Genomic DNA, 12,977 nt, shown 5'->3' with positions numbered 1-12,977 from the left:
CTGGTGTCCTGGGAGAGAAGTGTACCTATTGACTAATTGCTCTGAATATAATCAGGCTGTAAATAGTTCTTAAATTACCTATGAAAATATGGAGAGTTTGAGAAGCACAAGGAATTCATAGAGAAAAGTGTCTGGAGAAGGCCTGGCTTCATTTGCCAAAGAAGTATGTGCTTGGCCTCCTGGATCCTGACAGATTGTCTTGACAGTTCTTACTTCCTCCTCTGATTTGATCCTAGGAGGTAATGAGCATGGTTTCCATGGGGGCTGTTAATGATGCGATTACAGTTCTGTAAGCCACAGTGCTTGCTGTAGCTTATGACACGTTACAAAAGGAAATGTAAATGCAAACTTAGCCCTGATGGACCTCCAAGCCTCAAGTGTGAAGCTAGCGAAAGGGGGGCTTGAGAGGTGCAGTCCCGTGGGCCTCGATGTGCCCCTACTTCCCCAGAGAGAGGGAAGCTTTGAGGACTGACTTCAGTGGCCTGCGGAGGAATGGGGAGGCAAGTTCAAAGGAGAGAGTACTGTGCACTGAAGCCAAAGACCTGGGTTTTAGCTGAGGAAATTTAGTTACGTTTAATCCTTGACCACTGAAGAACGGGCTTCAGCAGCAAGCCTTTCGAAACAATGGAGTTTCTTCCGGTTCAGTGTTCCCTGACATGGGCGGGCGAGAAATCCTGGAGTTTCAGGCAGCCCTACCCAGCTCTTCCTTCTCCACTCACGTTCCAGGTAAAGAGCGTTTTTATTTTTGAAATCCAGGTGCACAGTCAGGAGAAGGGAGAAAACAGTGACACCCATCTTTTTAATGAGCATTGCTGCTGGAAAGAAATTAGCATCACTCTGAATTTTCTGTGATGTCAGTTAAATGAAGGTGTTTTATAGCACTTTACAACAAATTAGAATCAACTAAATTGAAAATAAGCCTAAGCAGCTGGGTTAAGTAATCAGGTAAGTGGCCAGTTTCGCTATTTTTGCTCTGAGCTGAAGACAGAATTTGAATTTCTAATGTCCCAGAGGTATGGGACTCACAGTTGGGGGGCACGGGTCCTCGGGTGATTGTTTAAAGTGCTGGCAGCCCATGCCTGCTTTTGAGTCAGCACACAACTGCTAGCCACTTCCTGGAAGTCAGCCCTCATGCACGTGTTTGATCACCGTAGGGCTGTGAATTAGTGCAGGGCAGAGCAGTGCTTTTGGCCAAACATTAGCGAGCAACCTAGAAGTAGCTGACCCAGAACAAGGCTGTAAATCACCCACATTAGCCAAGAGAGCCTAACAAAAAAGGACTAAATTCACACAAAGACTTTACAGCCACTCGTGAGATCAGCCCACATCAGTGGGGCTATTCTATTCGACTGTTTTTATGTCATAAGAATGCAGGCACCATCTTCTTTTGCTGCAATTTGTGGATGGTCATTGTGGCCTGACATAGTAAAACCTGGCTTCCTTTGCCAGCCAGTACTTCATAGCTGGAAGTATCACTTTGTGAGCCAGTGTTTCCTGCACAAATTACTAATGATCTTAGTGTCTAGAATCTATTCATGAAGCTTAGTAAGGCCAGCCTCATGGCCAGTGTTAGTGGCCTGGGCTTTGCTCAGTAGGTGTGGACTTGTATCCAGTTGCATGTGCTAACAGAAAAAAAAAAAAAAGAGGAGACCAAAGGGGTGGGAGTGGGTAAAAATGAAACCTTTCAGATTGTTCAGAGTGGAACTAGTGAGAAGGCAGTAAATGCAGATAAAATTAGGCTTATAGTTTTGATTTATGAAGAGAAATAGGCCATATAAAGTCTTTAATTTTTATTTTTGCCCTCCTCTACAGCCCGCAGATTAAATGAATAAATCTTCAGAAAATCCTTATATCTAGGTTAATGCCTGTCAGCCATAAAGAGAAACATTTTTTTTTCCCACTGATTTTCTTCTGTTTTCTACTTGAAACTCATGTATGTGGAGGAATTGTACCATCTTCTCAAACTTTCAGATCTCAAAAGAAATTCAGAAAAGAATGATATTCAGCTGCTGAAGCAGCAGTTAGTTTTTCTCGTGACATAGAAATGACAAACAGACTCCCATTGTTTCAGTTTTTGTTCTAATAGTAACCTCTTTACAGCGGCTCCAACTTGACTGTCAGTAGTTTATTCCTGAGATCTAGATGTGAAAAGGCAGCTTTCAATTTTCATCCTCTTTGCTTTTTGATAATTCTGCTCATGTGCAATTGGGGGGAAAATTTGCCTTCTGTACTGTAGCATCATCTAGATACCAGAACACCACAGGGACCAGGGCCGACCACTGATGGATCAGCTGACACTAAGCCTCCTGTGCTGAACTCTGCACTGACAACCTCCATGCCTGACTCAGTCACAGCTCAGGGTGGTACATCATCACAGAGATGGATCACTGTGCTCTGGAAGCATGTTGGCCTGCCTGAGCTGCAAAGGTTGTCTGCTGTATTATGTTGCATTGATAAAAGTGGGTGCAGACAGAGAATTGAGTGAAATCACAGGCCAAGAGTTCCAACATGCTGACTGGTTATTTCCCAGAGAAGTTTATAGCAACCCTTCTCCTCTTTCGCACTGCCCTCTCCTGGCTAATAATTTTCTTAGTAATGAGTTTTTAGAAAAACCAACGAGTTGAGACTCTGGAGCCGCAGTCGTTTCTCCTTTCCATTAGAAAGTAATTTCAGATTTTATTACAGGAAATGCAGGGTTGATGTACAGTGATTAATCCAGATGCACATAGATAGGAGGTGACAGAAATGATATAAATGGCTTCAGAAAGTATCTGTATGAAAGTAATTTGGTCATTTATATGGACTTTGTAATGTCTGTGAAAGAAATGATTTTGCAGTTTATTGCATCATTAGTCAAATTTTCCGAGTCGTTGATGTGAAAATCCAGAGTTATTGAAAATAACTTGGACACTGTTTCTCTGTGTTTATATTTTACAGTGGCTGCTAATTTACAGAAGATTGTAGATGACCCCAAAGCTTTAAAAACATTGACATTTAAGTTGGTAAGTGGGAAGGTTGGAATGGAAGTCATGTTTTTGTCATGCTGGTACCGGTAACGAATAATCATGTCATTTTATACATGTAATTTTGTTGTTGATAGATTTGGGGAGGATCACATTTTGTCCTCATTAGTTGCCTCTGCCACACTGAGAACATTTTTCTGATCGTGACTGGAAACTCTTCCTTCGTAAATGTAGGTCATTCTTTCCTCATCATTCCTTTGACTGTGAATGGCCCTTTGAGATCCTCAAAGCCACTTTTGCTCCAGAACCTCTTTTGTACTGCACCTTGACCACAGACAAAATTAAACTTAATTCTAAACAGCACTCTTACTTGAAGCTTTCCTCAGCGAAAGCCAAGTAGTGTAGCTTTTAAAAATAGAGGCCAATAGTTGAGTAAATGGTTCAGGTAATTGGAAAGGATTGCAGAACAGCTCACTGAAGGCTAGTGAACAAAGACGTAGCAATTTCACCCCGACTCTGAAATCATGCCACCACATTTTTGTAGAGAATAAATGTTCTACCGTTTTTGTTTTTTTTGTTTTTTTTTTGTTTTTTTTTTTCCAATACGCCCTAGAACATTTTAAGTCTAAGTACAGGTAGATACAGGAGACAGGACAGTGAGCATCCTTGGGTGACCATGAAGCGAGAGTTTAAGTCCAGGTCATCGAGACTGATCGTTTCCCTAAGCCATTTTAGCAAGCAGTGTAGTAAGGAAGAATAGACGACTCATTTTTCAAAGATAAATTGATCTTATCAAGCGCCAGTCAGAATGCCACAACAATTTAAGATCTGGAGGAGCAACATGTGACTATGCCCAGCTGATCCTAATGACCTTTGTTGTTCCTTGTGAAAATCAAATGGAAATTTCATGTGGGCCACAACTACTTCCATGAACAACCACAGTAAATGCAAGCCTGCTGTTAATGAACTTTCTGTGTCTTGCTCCGCATCTCATTTCAGAGAGTTAGGCTATGTGAAAGGACTTTGGCAGAATATCCCTGGTAACAACAAAACATTTTGTTCAGTACAGGGCACAACAAGAAACTGAACTTGTCCGTGAGGCTGGCCACTATCTCACCTCTACTGTGTTTGGGATTCGCGTGCAATTCTGTAAACATGTTTTATTCAAATGGGAGCCTGTGATGGGAAACTGACACCTTGTGTCAGCCTTTCAGACCCTTCAAAAATAGCCTTTACTGGGGTAAGGCACTCTCCGAAGATTATCCTCATTTTGGATGTCTGCACAGAGACAGTCATTTGAAACGTGCCTGCTGATTCATTCCCATCATGTGTGCCTTTACTTCCTCAAACACAGGAGAGATGCTGGCCCCTCTCTCAGGAAAGTTGTTCTGAAGGCAGCTACTATACCTTCCTGACACCAGGAGGAGCAACAGACACCCTCCACACCTCGTGCCCTGCTTAGCTTCCAGGTTTCCCAGATTATTTGTGATTCCCTCTTCTGTGCTCAGCACCTCAGCAGGAGACACTGCTCTCCTTCAGAGCCAGTCTCCCTAACGACTGTCCCCTAATGCCCAGTTCTGTGCACAGAACCGCAGCTCTGGCCAGAGTAACCTCTCTGCCATTCCAAAGTGCTGTAGAGTGGCTCCCTACTATCCTCTTCTCAAACCCTCAGCCCTGCTCATGATGAAAAAGCCCCCTCTCATCCTAAGCTTTGCACATCTCCTGCTGCACTTCCCCTCTCCTGCTGGGGCCCTTTGTGTCTCGGAAGTCTGAGGCCAAGTTGATATCCATGGTCACACAGTAGATACTGCAAATTCAACTCTGGGTCTAGCTCAGAGCCCTTGCTTACTGTCCCATGTCCTCTTCCAGAGGCATCCCACAAGCCTGGGTGTCCATATATTCCTCTGGATTCTTCTTTTGTATGTCTGGTTGTGTTGACTTTGCTTGACGCTGGGTCTCCCCTGTGGCTTAATGAGCGAGCAATGCTGCCCAGTACAAGGGAATCCTGGAAGCAAACCCATGTGTGTGCTCCTCTGCCTCAGTTAGACAGGTGGCAGTGCGGGTATTCTCAAAACATGGAAAATGATAGTATTTCCTCCAAAGGTAGTTAGAGATGTTCATTAAAACCAATTTCTAGAATGACTTACTGTTCCTGTCTTAGCCCTCTATCCAGCTCTTGTTAAAGCCTGAGAGGTTTCTGGATTGTTGTCAGCAGCTAGCCAGGTGAAGGCCCACACACTACAGAGCTAATTTAAACCATGGGCAGCCAGAGGAAACTCAAGGATTATTTTGATGCCTTGGCTTTCATTCATCAACTTGGTTGTTTTATTTGAAGAATAAAAGATCAAAGCATTCCAGCGGTGGCGTTCCTCATAGGCGGCTGCTGTGGTTCAAGGTCTTTTCATCTCTCAGCTGTTTATCGTGATTCTCATCCTAAGGAGAATGTCAGGGGTCTAGAAATTGCCTGGAGAACAGGGAGGTATCACTACTGTGTTCTTACCTCCTCGCTGAACTATTTCTTCACTCATGGGACTGTAAGTACTTCTAAAAAGTCCCTAGTGCCCAGGTCGTTGGCCAGGTTTTCTGCTTTAATGGCTTGTGCATTCTGGGATTTTAGAACTTTGGGGACTCTGCTTAAAGATGCTGGCACTTTGCCGCAGCTGGAAGCATTCTTTCTGTAGATTGATCAGTTGCCATTCCAACCCAATCCCGCCACTTGGTTTCCCTTTGGTGCTTACCTTGTGTATCTAATCACATAAGAAACCAAAGGGCCAAGGGATGGTGCATGCCTGTTATCCCAGCACTAAGAGGGGAGAGGCAGGCAGACCTCTGTGAGTTCAAGGCCAGCCAGGCCTCTATAGTAAGACTTATAAATATCTGTAAACAAACAAATAAATAAAGTTTGATTTCACCTTTGCCCAGGAAGGTCTGTAGCTTTCTCTGACAGGTATGGTGACCCTGTTGTCATGGCCATGGCTGGGGAGCAGCTTCTCTGCTTTTAACAAAGTGCTTCAGCCAGGACGCTATTTCAGCTCCAGCATCCCAAGGCTTAAAGTTGACATGGGCGCACTGCTTTAGAATTGTTAATTTTTAAATTAGCCATCCTGGGGATTTTTAATGTAGATGAATTTTGACACTTTCAATGTAGAATTTCAAAAATTGCATTAGTGAGAATGTGAAATAAGATATTTAATTTGCTTTTAAAAAATATAAATTGGAATGCATCTAATTAGCATCCAGTTGGCACCTATTTATATGAACATTATAGATTTTAGTTGCTGAAACATAATAACATTATGTACACCACAGATTTCAAAAAGGTTTTGATGATTAGTAACTAAAGGATTTATTTCTAGAGACTCTCAGCTTAGGTCTGCTTGGAGGTTACTTGACTACATCTTTTCCTGAAACGTGGGAAAAGTCAAGATAGAAACAAACTACTTGAGAGTTTTGAGCTTTTCCCTTTGTTGCAGGGGGAACAAGGGTGAGATCTAAGGCCCCGGCCTGTTCAGAAGGTCCACGTGGCAGCCCTCTGCTTCTTGTTCTGTCTAAAGCAAAGGCTGGTGACATGTGGGCCAGAGACCACAGAATTGCCGAACACCTGATGAAATGGAAGTACCAGGGCCTTATTTCAGACCCAGGGCCCTGGACAGATGGGCTCTGAGTCACAGGAGTCTATTTAGCTGTTTAAGTGAGAACTGGAAATTCTGAGCCTGAAATTTGAGGGCCAAGGCTTCATGGGAAACATGGGTTTTACACTTCAAGAAGCACTGGAGTAAATGGTTCTCGAACTCCATGGTTCCTGGTAATTTCCTTGGGAGCTCAGAGCATCCAGGGCTAGGCCCAGGCCAACTGAATCACCACCCATGGAGCAGAAATGGGCTTTGGTATATTTTCAAACTCTTCCACTGACTCCAGTACACATCCACCCCTGAAGCAGAAGGGTACGATGTTGGTGCTGAACTCCCACATCTTCAGCTCCTACACAGGCACAGGCAGTTCCTGCAGCCTGCAACAAGGAGTTAGGGAAGAAGCTTTAGGAGTCTGGCTGTAGGCTTAAATGCTAACAGCCATGCCATGCGGTGTGGCTGTGCAAAGTCCCTGGGAATTTGCATATTTTTCTTTTGTATGGGAGGCCAAAGATATGTCTCTTTCTCTCTCTCTCTGTTTGGTTGATCCTGAGAATTACTCACCCATGAGTATGATGGCATATGCTTGTAACTCCAGAACTTAGGAGGCAGTCAGGAGAACTGCCATTGTTTGAGGTCAGAGTGGAGTGCATAATAAGACCTAGGCTTTTGTTTTGTTTTGTTTCGTTTTTTAAGAAGGAAGAAGAGAGAAATTATTAAATTGATGAAGAATGACATAAATGAGAAAGGCATACAAATTGAGGAAATGAACACCCAAAGTAGCCATTAAAGTTGAACAAAAAGCAAGAAAAGTATAGGGAAAAAAAGTAACACAAGGCAAGGGGACATGGGCAGAAATAATTAATGGTGCAGCTGTGGGTAGGATTGTAGATCTTAATTGTTCTAATCATTCCTTACTATTAACTTATACTTGATATTGTACAAATACTCTTAACTCTCCTACTTGATCACCGCGCTATCATGATTACCTGATTATCAGCTGAGATTCTCTCTATCCCCACCCCCTCCCACAGTAAATCATTTTTACTGAAAACAACAACAAACTATTGGTATCAGATTCAGCTACTCAGCAGACAACATTTTAAAACCTGACAATATTTGTTGTCGGTAATAAATTGGAATTTTCAAATGAAAATGGCATTTTGGAAAACTTCTATCTTGTGTTATATGACAGCCTCCAAGTTCTTAGAGGCTTTTCTGCTGAGACTGCTGATGGGCCATATTAATGACTACAATTTGTTTACACTGTATAACATTCATATTCTGCAATGAAATAACCTTTAGAAGATCTATAAAACTCGATGGTGCTTAAAAATCATACCCAGGTAAAGATCCCCTCAAAGGGCAGAGGGGACCCATGGATTTTAATGGAATGTAGCAGAGAAAGTTCAGCGGTCTTGTTTCAGATTCCACGCTGCAGCTAACCTTTCCGAATCACCACTGGGAAAGCCTTAGTATTGCACAAGTGGTATTTGAAAAGGCTTCTAAAAATACCCCCCCCTTCTGAATACGTGTTTGTGTGAAGGTGGGCTTGGCTTCACGCAGTTTGGAGCGAGCGTAGAGTAGCAGAGTAAATGCATAAGCGTATATGAAAATCCAGGTGTCATCACTGAGCAAAGTGTTAAAGATGGCAAAAATGTTAGTCATGTTGGTCGGCTCAGGGTCTGTGATGGCTGATGAGTTTGTGGGAGGTGATGGGGGACTATTATTTTCCATGAAGACTTTTATTTATAAGATGAGTTCATTATTGGGTTCAATGAATCAGTAAATATTTTAAAACTGTACATTTTAATTTCTAAGATAATGTAGTAAATATAACCGACAGACATGTTTTTAGTATAAGGTTTTTCATACTTTGGGGACGCTGGGACCTGAACTCGGGGCTTCATGCATGATAAGTTTCTGAGGCACTACTAAGACATAGCCTCAGACATTACTTGAAATATTTTAAATATTTTACTTTAATACTGTCAAAATATTTTAAATTTTCTCAGTTTTGATTTTCGAGACAGTTGGTACAATGATTGCACCCCACATAAGCATAAGTTTTGGGAGCCTTCAATCGTTTCATACAGTATAGAGTGACTGTGAGTCCTCAGGTGTTTGAACCCTATTTCCTGAAAGGGTCTTGGTCCCTTGACTCTGAGTGATGGCATCGTGTGTACCTGGGCTCCTTGGCGTTTTATCATACTGGGAGGACAAGACAGGGCGGAACCCCTAATCACGTGGCCAGGAAACAAATGGCAGGGAGAAGTGATCTGGGACCCCACGTTTCTCCTTTTAAAGGCGTGTTCACAGGCACCTAAGACTTCCCACTTAGGATGCTGAGGCAGACAGGATATGAATGTCATCCGCAAGCCTAGGTGGGCGGGCCTTCTACCGATAAAATAGTATATCTCACCACACCTCTGCTGGTCAAAGTCACCCGGACCAGATTCCTAACAGCATTTGGCACCCAGCAAACAGTCATTGCCTAACGTGGTTCTGGGAGGGGGGCTTTCCGCGAAGGGGAGCCGATGACGGGGAGTGGACGGCCCTCCTGCAAACCAGGCTCTAAAAACGGCACCGACAGTTTCTTCCTCTTCCTTTTCAGGCTTCTGGCTGCGACGGGACAGAGATCCCTGATGAAGTGAAGCTGATCGGGTTTGCTCAGTTGAGTGTGAGCTGATGTATGTCCCTTGCTGTCGCCCTCATCTGTCGTGCGCCCCTCTCTTCCAGCCCCCTCTTTGCCTCCTTCCTCCCACCCCCTCACTCCCAAACCCCAACAAATAAGAAGATTGTGAAGAGGCTGGCTTCGATGAAGTGGGATAAAAATAATAATAATAATATAAAAAAAAAACACAAAAAAAACTTAGAGCACTCTGAGTTCTGCTATCTTCTCCAGCAGTCCACAGTACCAGAACAGGCAAGTGCCACAGCTGCGCAACTGTTGCTGATTTCTTTCCAGAAAGCTATTTACTATTCTTAGCAGTCAATTTGGGTAACCCTTGAGTGAGGGGTCTCAAACACACTCAGGTGGTCCTATCTCTTGGCAACAGAAGGAATCTTCTACCAGAAGCCTTTTTCTCCTTTTCCTGTTATATTTCTGTTTAATACTTTAATTGTACACCTGACAATACTGCCTCTTTTATGTTGTACTTAGAAATTAATATACTTATAAAATTAAGATTTATTAGCCAAACTTGAATTCTAGTTTTAAAACTGACTGTGAATTTTATTTTTCATATATTTATGCTTTACACACCTTAGCTATGAGGGGGGAAAAGTTTTGATTATACGCTTCTTGCAGTTGATCTCTTGTTATTTAAACAAAGTTTCAGGTCTATCTTTGGAGTATTTGTAGCTTCTAATTTTTGAAATGACTGAATTAAGAATTTGGATGCTTGCTCTTTTGGTTGGTTGGTTTGCCTAAACCCCGGTCCACAATCCAGTTGTCTCTTGGGAGAGGGAGGTGCCTTGCAAACTTTCATATTTCGAATGTGCCTGAGGCTGCTTTACTCTGGACGAGTCTCAGATCTAAAACCCACACTGCATAAGGTGGCATACTTAAATTCTGCTTCATCGGGACATTTAGAATACTGTAAAAGTGTTGCCGTTCTGTTAGCTTGCTAACTACATCCCCGTCTCTGATTCGGCTCTCCTTAGGTGATAGCATTTGTTGTTTTGAAGGTGAGAAACTTGACAACACCAGAATCCAAGTTTTACTTGAAACTCTGCAGAATACACAGGTGGCATGAAAAATAATAGAAAGGGTTTTGTGCAATGACAAAAGGTAAAAAATGCTGTAAACATTCAAGAATAAATATTTCCAACCCAAGAACCTTCTGCTTGACTATGTATTATGAACCTAGTAAACCTTAGGATTTTCAAATTTGGAGTCAGTACCTTCAAGGAGGTGAGCCCCTGGGATGGTACCATTGCTCTTTCCTAGCTAACCCTAGATACGGCAGCTCTTTAATGTACTTTAAAAAGCAAATATATATTACTAAGGAAAGAAATTATTTATAATTGCCTTGTCATAACCGTTAAGGTGTTCTAGAACCATTTGCATACAATTTAATGTAATTGCATTCCATTCTATTGTTTACACAATTACTCAAAGATGACTGCAAAGGTAAAAGGAAAATAAAAGTGTATTGCACAGTGTGCACTTGTGTCTCCTCCGTCTCGCCCCTCCTCCAGCTGTCGTCATCATCTCCACAGTGCAGTTCAGCATGGTCCCTAAGATGCCTAGCGCAAGCCAACTAGTGAGAAATGCTCCTCGGGAAGATGCCATGTCTCTGCAGCCCAGGCCCAGAGAATAGGCGTTAACTGGTTCACTGAAACATCCACACTCCGTTTAGACAGGCAGCCCTTGAAAGCAGTGGGGCTCAAGGGACAAAAGAGAGCAATCCCTACCAGCTGCTTCTCCATTCACGTTAATGCTGGGACTGCTGAGGAATGCCCAGAGTAGTTAAGTGACTTATCCGTGGCCCTTCACGGAGCCACTTGCAAAGCTGGACACCCTGGATCCTGCTTTCCTGATGAAAAGAACAAGTTCTTAACAGTTTTTAGCACAACTTGTGAATAAGAACAGTCGCTGAAGCTGAAGGTAAGTCCCCGTTGCTGAAGATACCACACACTTTTGACATAAGACACAGACAATTTGAAATCCTCACCTTGGAAGATTAGCTCTTATTGTACCAGAAGGTGCTAGCCAGGGAGGGAGGGAAGCAATCGCTAGTCCTACCCAGCTGTGACAGCTGTGAACCACATCAGTGACCAGCCTGGCTCGATATCCGTAGAGGTGCAACAATGGCACTTACCTCTTGGAGTTAACCAACAGCTCTCCAGGGGTGCTCGAGGCTCACGTAACTAGAGGTAAATCATGCCTGGTACTGTAAACCTACTAAACTACACATGGCTAGTGGGGTCTTGGATCTTAGAGGAGAAGGGTATTACTTCCACTTTCCTAAACCAGTCTAATTCCAGTCTGCATTCTAAATACTTACCCTCGTATCCATAGATAAGCATATATCTCATCTCGCATCAAAGAACCTTCTTTCTGTGGCGGAAGGTGACCACATCAGAAAGCCACAACTGGTTAAAGTGCAGAGAATGACTGACTGCGGGTGGTCCTCCGCCCCATGTGACATATTTCCTCTTCAATATTTGTTACAAAGCTTCGATCATCTATAACCTAAGACCAAACCACTATGAACACAACTGATCTCTGGTCTCAAGCTAAGCAGGGAAGGGCGTGTCAGTACATGGAAATGAGACAAAGCTTTTGATAATCCAAGTATTATTGTGCCATCATAAGATCTACAGCTACATACACACACACACACACACACACACACACACACACGGAGGGTGGATGTCCCAGAAACAAGCCCACACACATGTGACTGACTTAAAATCAAACCATACAATGCAGAAAAGAATGTGTCTTCAATGAAGCTATTGAGAAGCTAAGACTCCATATGCAAAAGCATGCAACTGGATCCTTTTCCTATGTCGTATATGGTATCAGCTCTGCGGGTTTATAATTAAAATCTAAGTCATGAAATTGTAAAATGCCTAGAGTAAAGTGGGACATGTCTGGCATTGACATTGATCTTGGCAATCAGTTATGTGAATGGAATGCCTAACACACACACACACACACACACACACACACACACAAATTGACCTACGTCAAGCTAAAAGGTTTCTACACAGAAAAGGAAATAGTTAGCAAATGAAGAGGACCTAAAGATTGGGTATTTGCAGACCGTATATCTACTAAGTTAATATCTGAACTGTACAGGGAAGAGCTAGAGAGCTCATTGTTCAAGAGCAATTGCTCTTGCCTGAGGACCTGGGTTCAGTTCCTGGCACCCACATTCATAACTCAGGTTCCAGGGCATTCAACAACCTCTTTTGATCTCTGCATGCAACAGGCGCTCACATGGTGAACGTACATACTTTCAAGCCAAATGTTCATGGAATCTAAAAAGAAAAATACATAGAGAGAGCTGAGTGCAGTTGTGATAGTACAAGTCTCAGAGCTCTTGAGAGGCAAAGATAGGAGGGTCATGAGTTCTAGATCTGCCTGGGATTGATTGCATATACATGGAATTCACTGTAATAGATCCTGTTCTCAGCACACTTAAAAATAAGTGAAGTATTTGAAGACACAGATGTATAGGTTTTCTTGGTTGTGACGATCAGTATACTGTGCATATAATTGAGTACACTTCTGTTCACTTTCAAACCAAGAAGAAATAAAGGAAATACTGGTCATACACAAGTTATATTAAAGTAGGAATTTCCATTGTCTGTTGGTAGGAGCTAAAAATAATTGCAAGGTAATCAGTATTTTTGTTTTTGTTTTTTCAAG

General features: G+C 42.7%; 1 protein-coding gene across 1 annotated transcript in view; it reads left to right on the top strand.

The window, feature by feature from the left end:
* Stk39 (serine/threonine kinase 39) overlaps positions 1 to 10,761 on the top strand; it is a gene marked incomplete at its 5' end in the record, with an annotated part of 194,716 nt that extends 183,955 nt beyond the window's left edge. The window contains 2 exon segments of the mRNA XM_060390333.1: positions 2,938 to 3,002; positions 9,207 to 10,761. Of these exon segments, the coding sequence (XP_060246316.1) occupies positions 2,938 to 3,002; positions 9,207 to 9,281 (140 nt within the window). The 3' untranslated portion in view covers positions 9,282 to 10,761.
* Between the last annotated feature and the right edge of the window lie 2,216 nt (positions 10,762 to 12,977).

Source organism: Meriones unguiculatus, chromosome 8 (assembly GCF_030254825.1).
Source record: "Meriones unguiculatus strain TT.TT164.6M chromosome 8, Bangor_MerUng_6.1, whole genome shotgun sequence".
Lineage (NCBI taxonomy): Eukaryota > Metazoa > Chordata > Mammalia > Rodentia > Muridae > Meriones > Meriones unguiculatus.
This window is presented reverse-complemented; position numbering and strand designations above follow the sequence as displayed.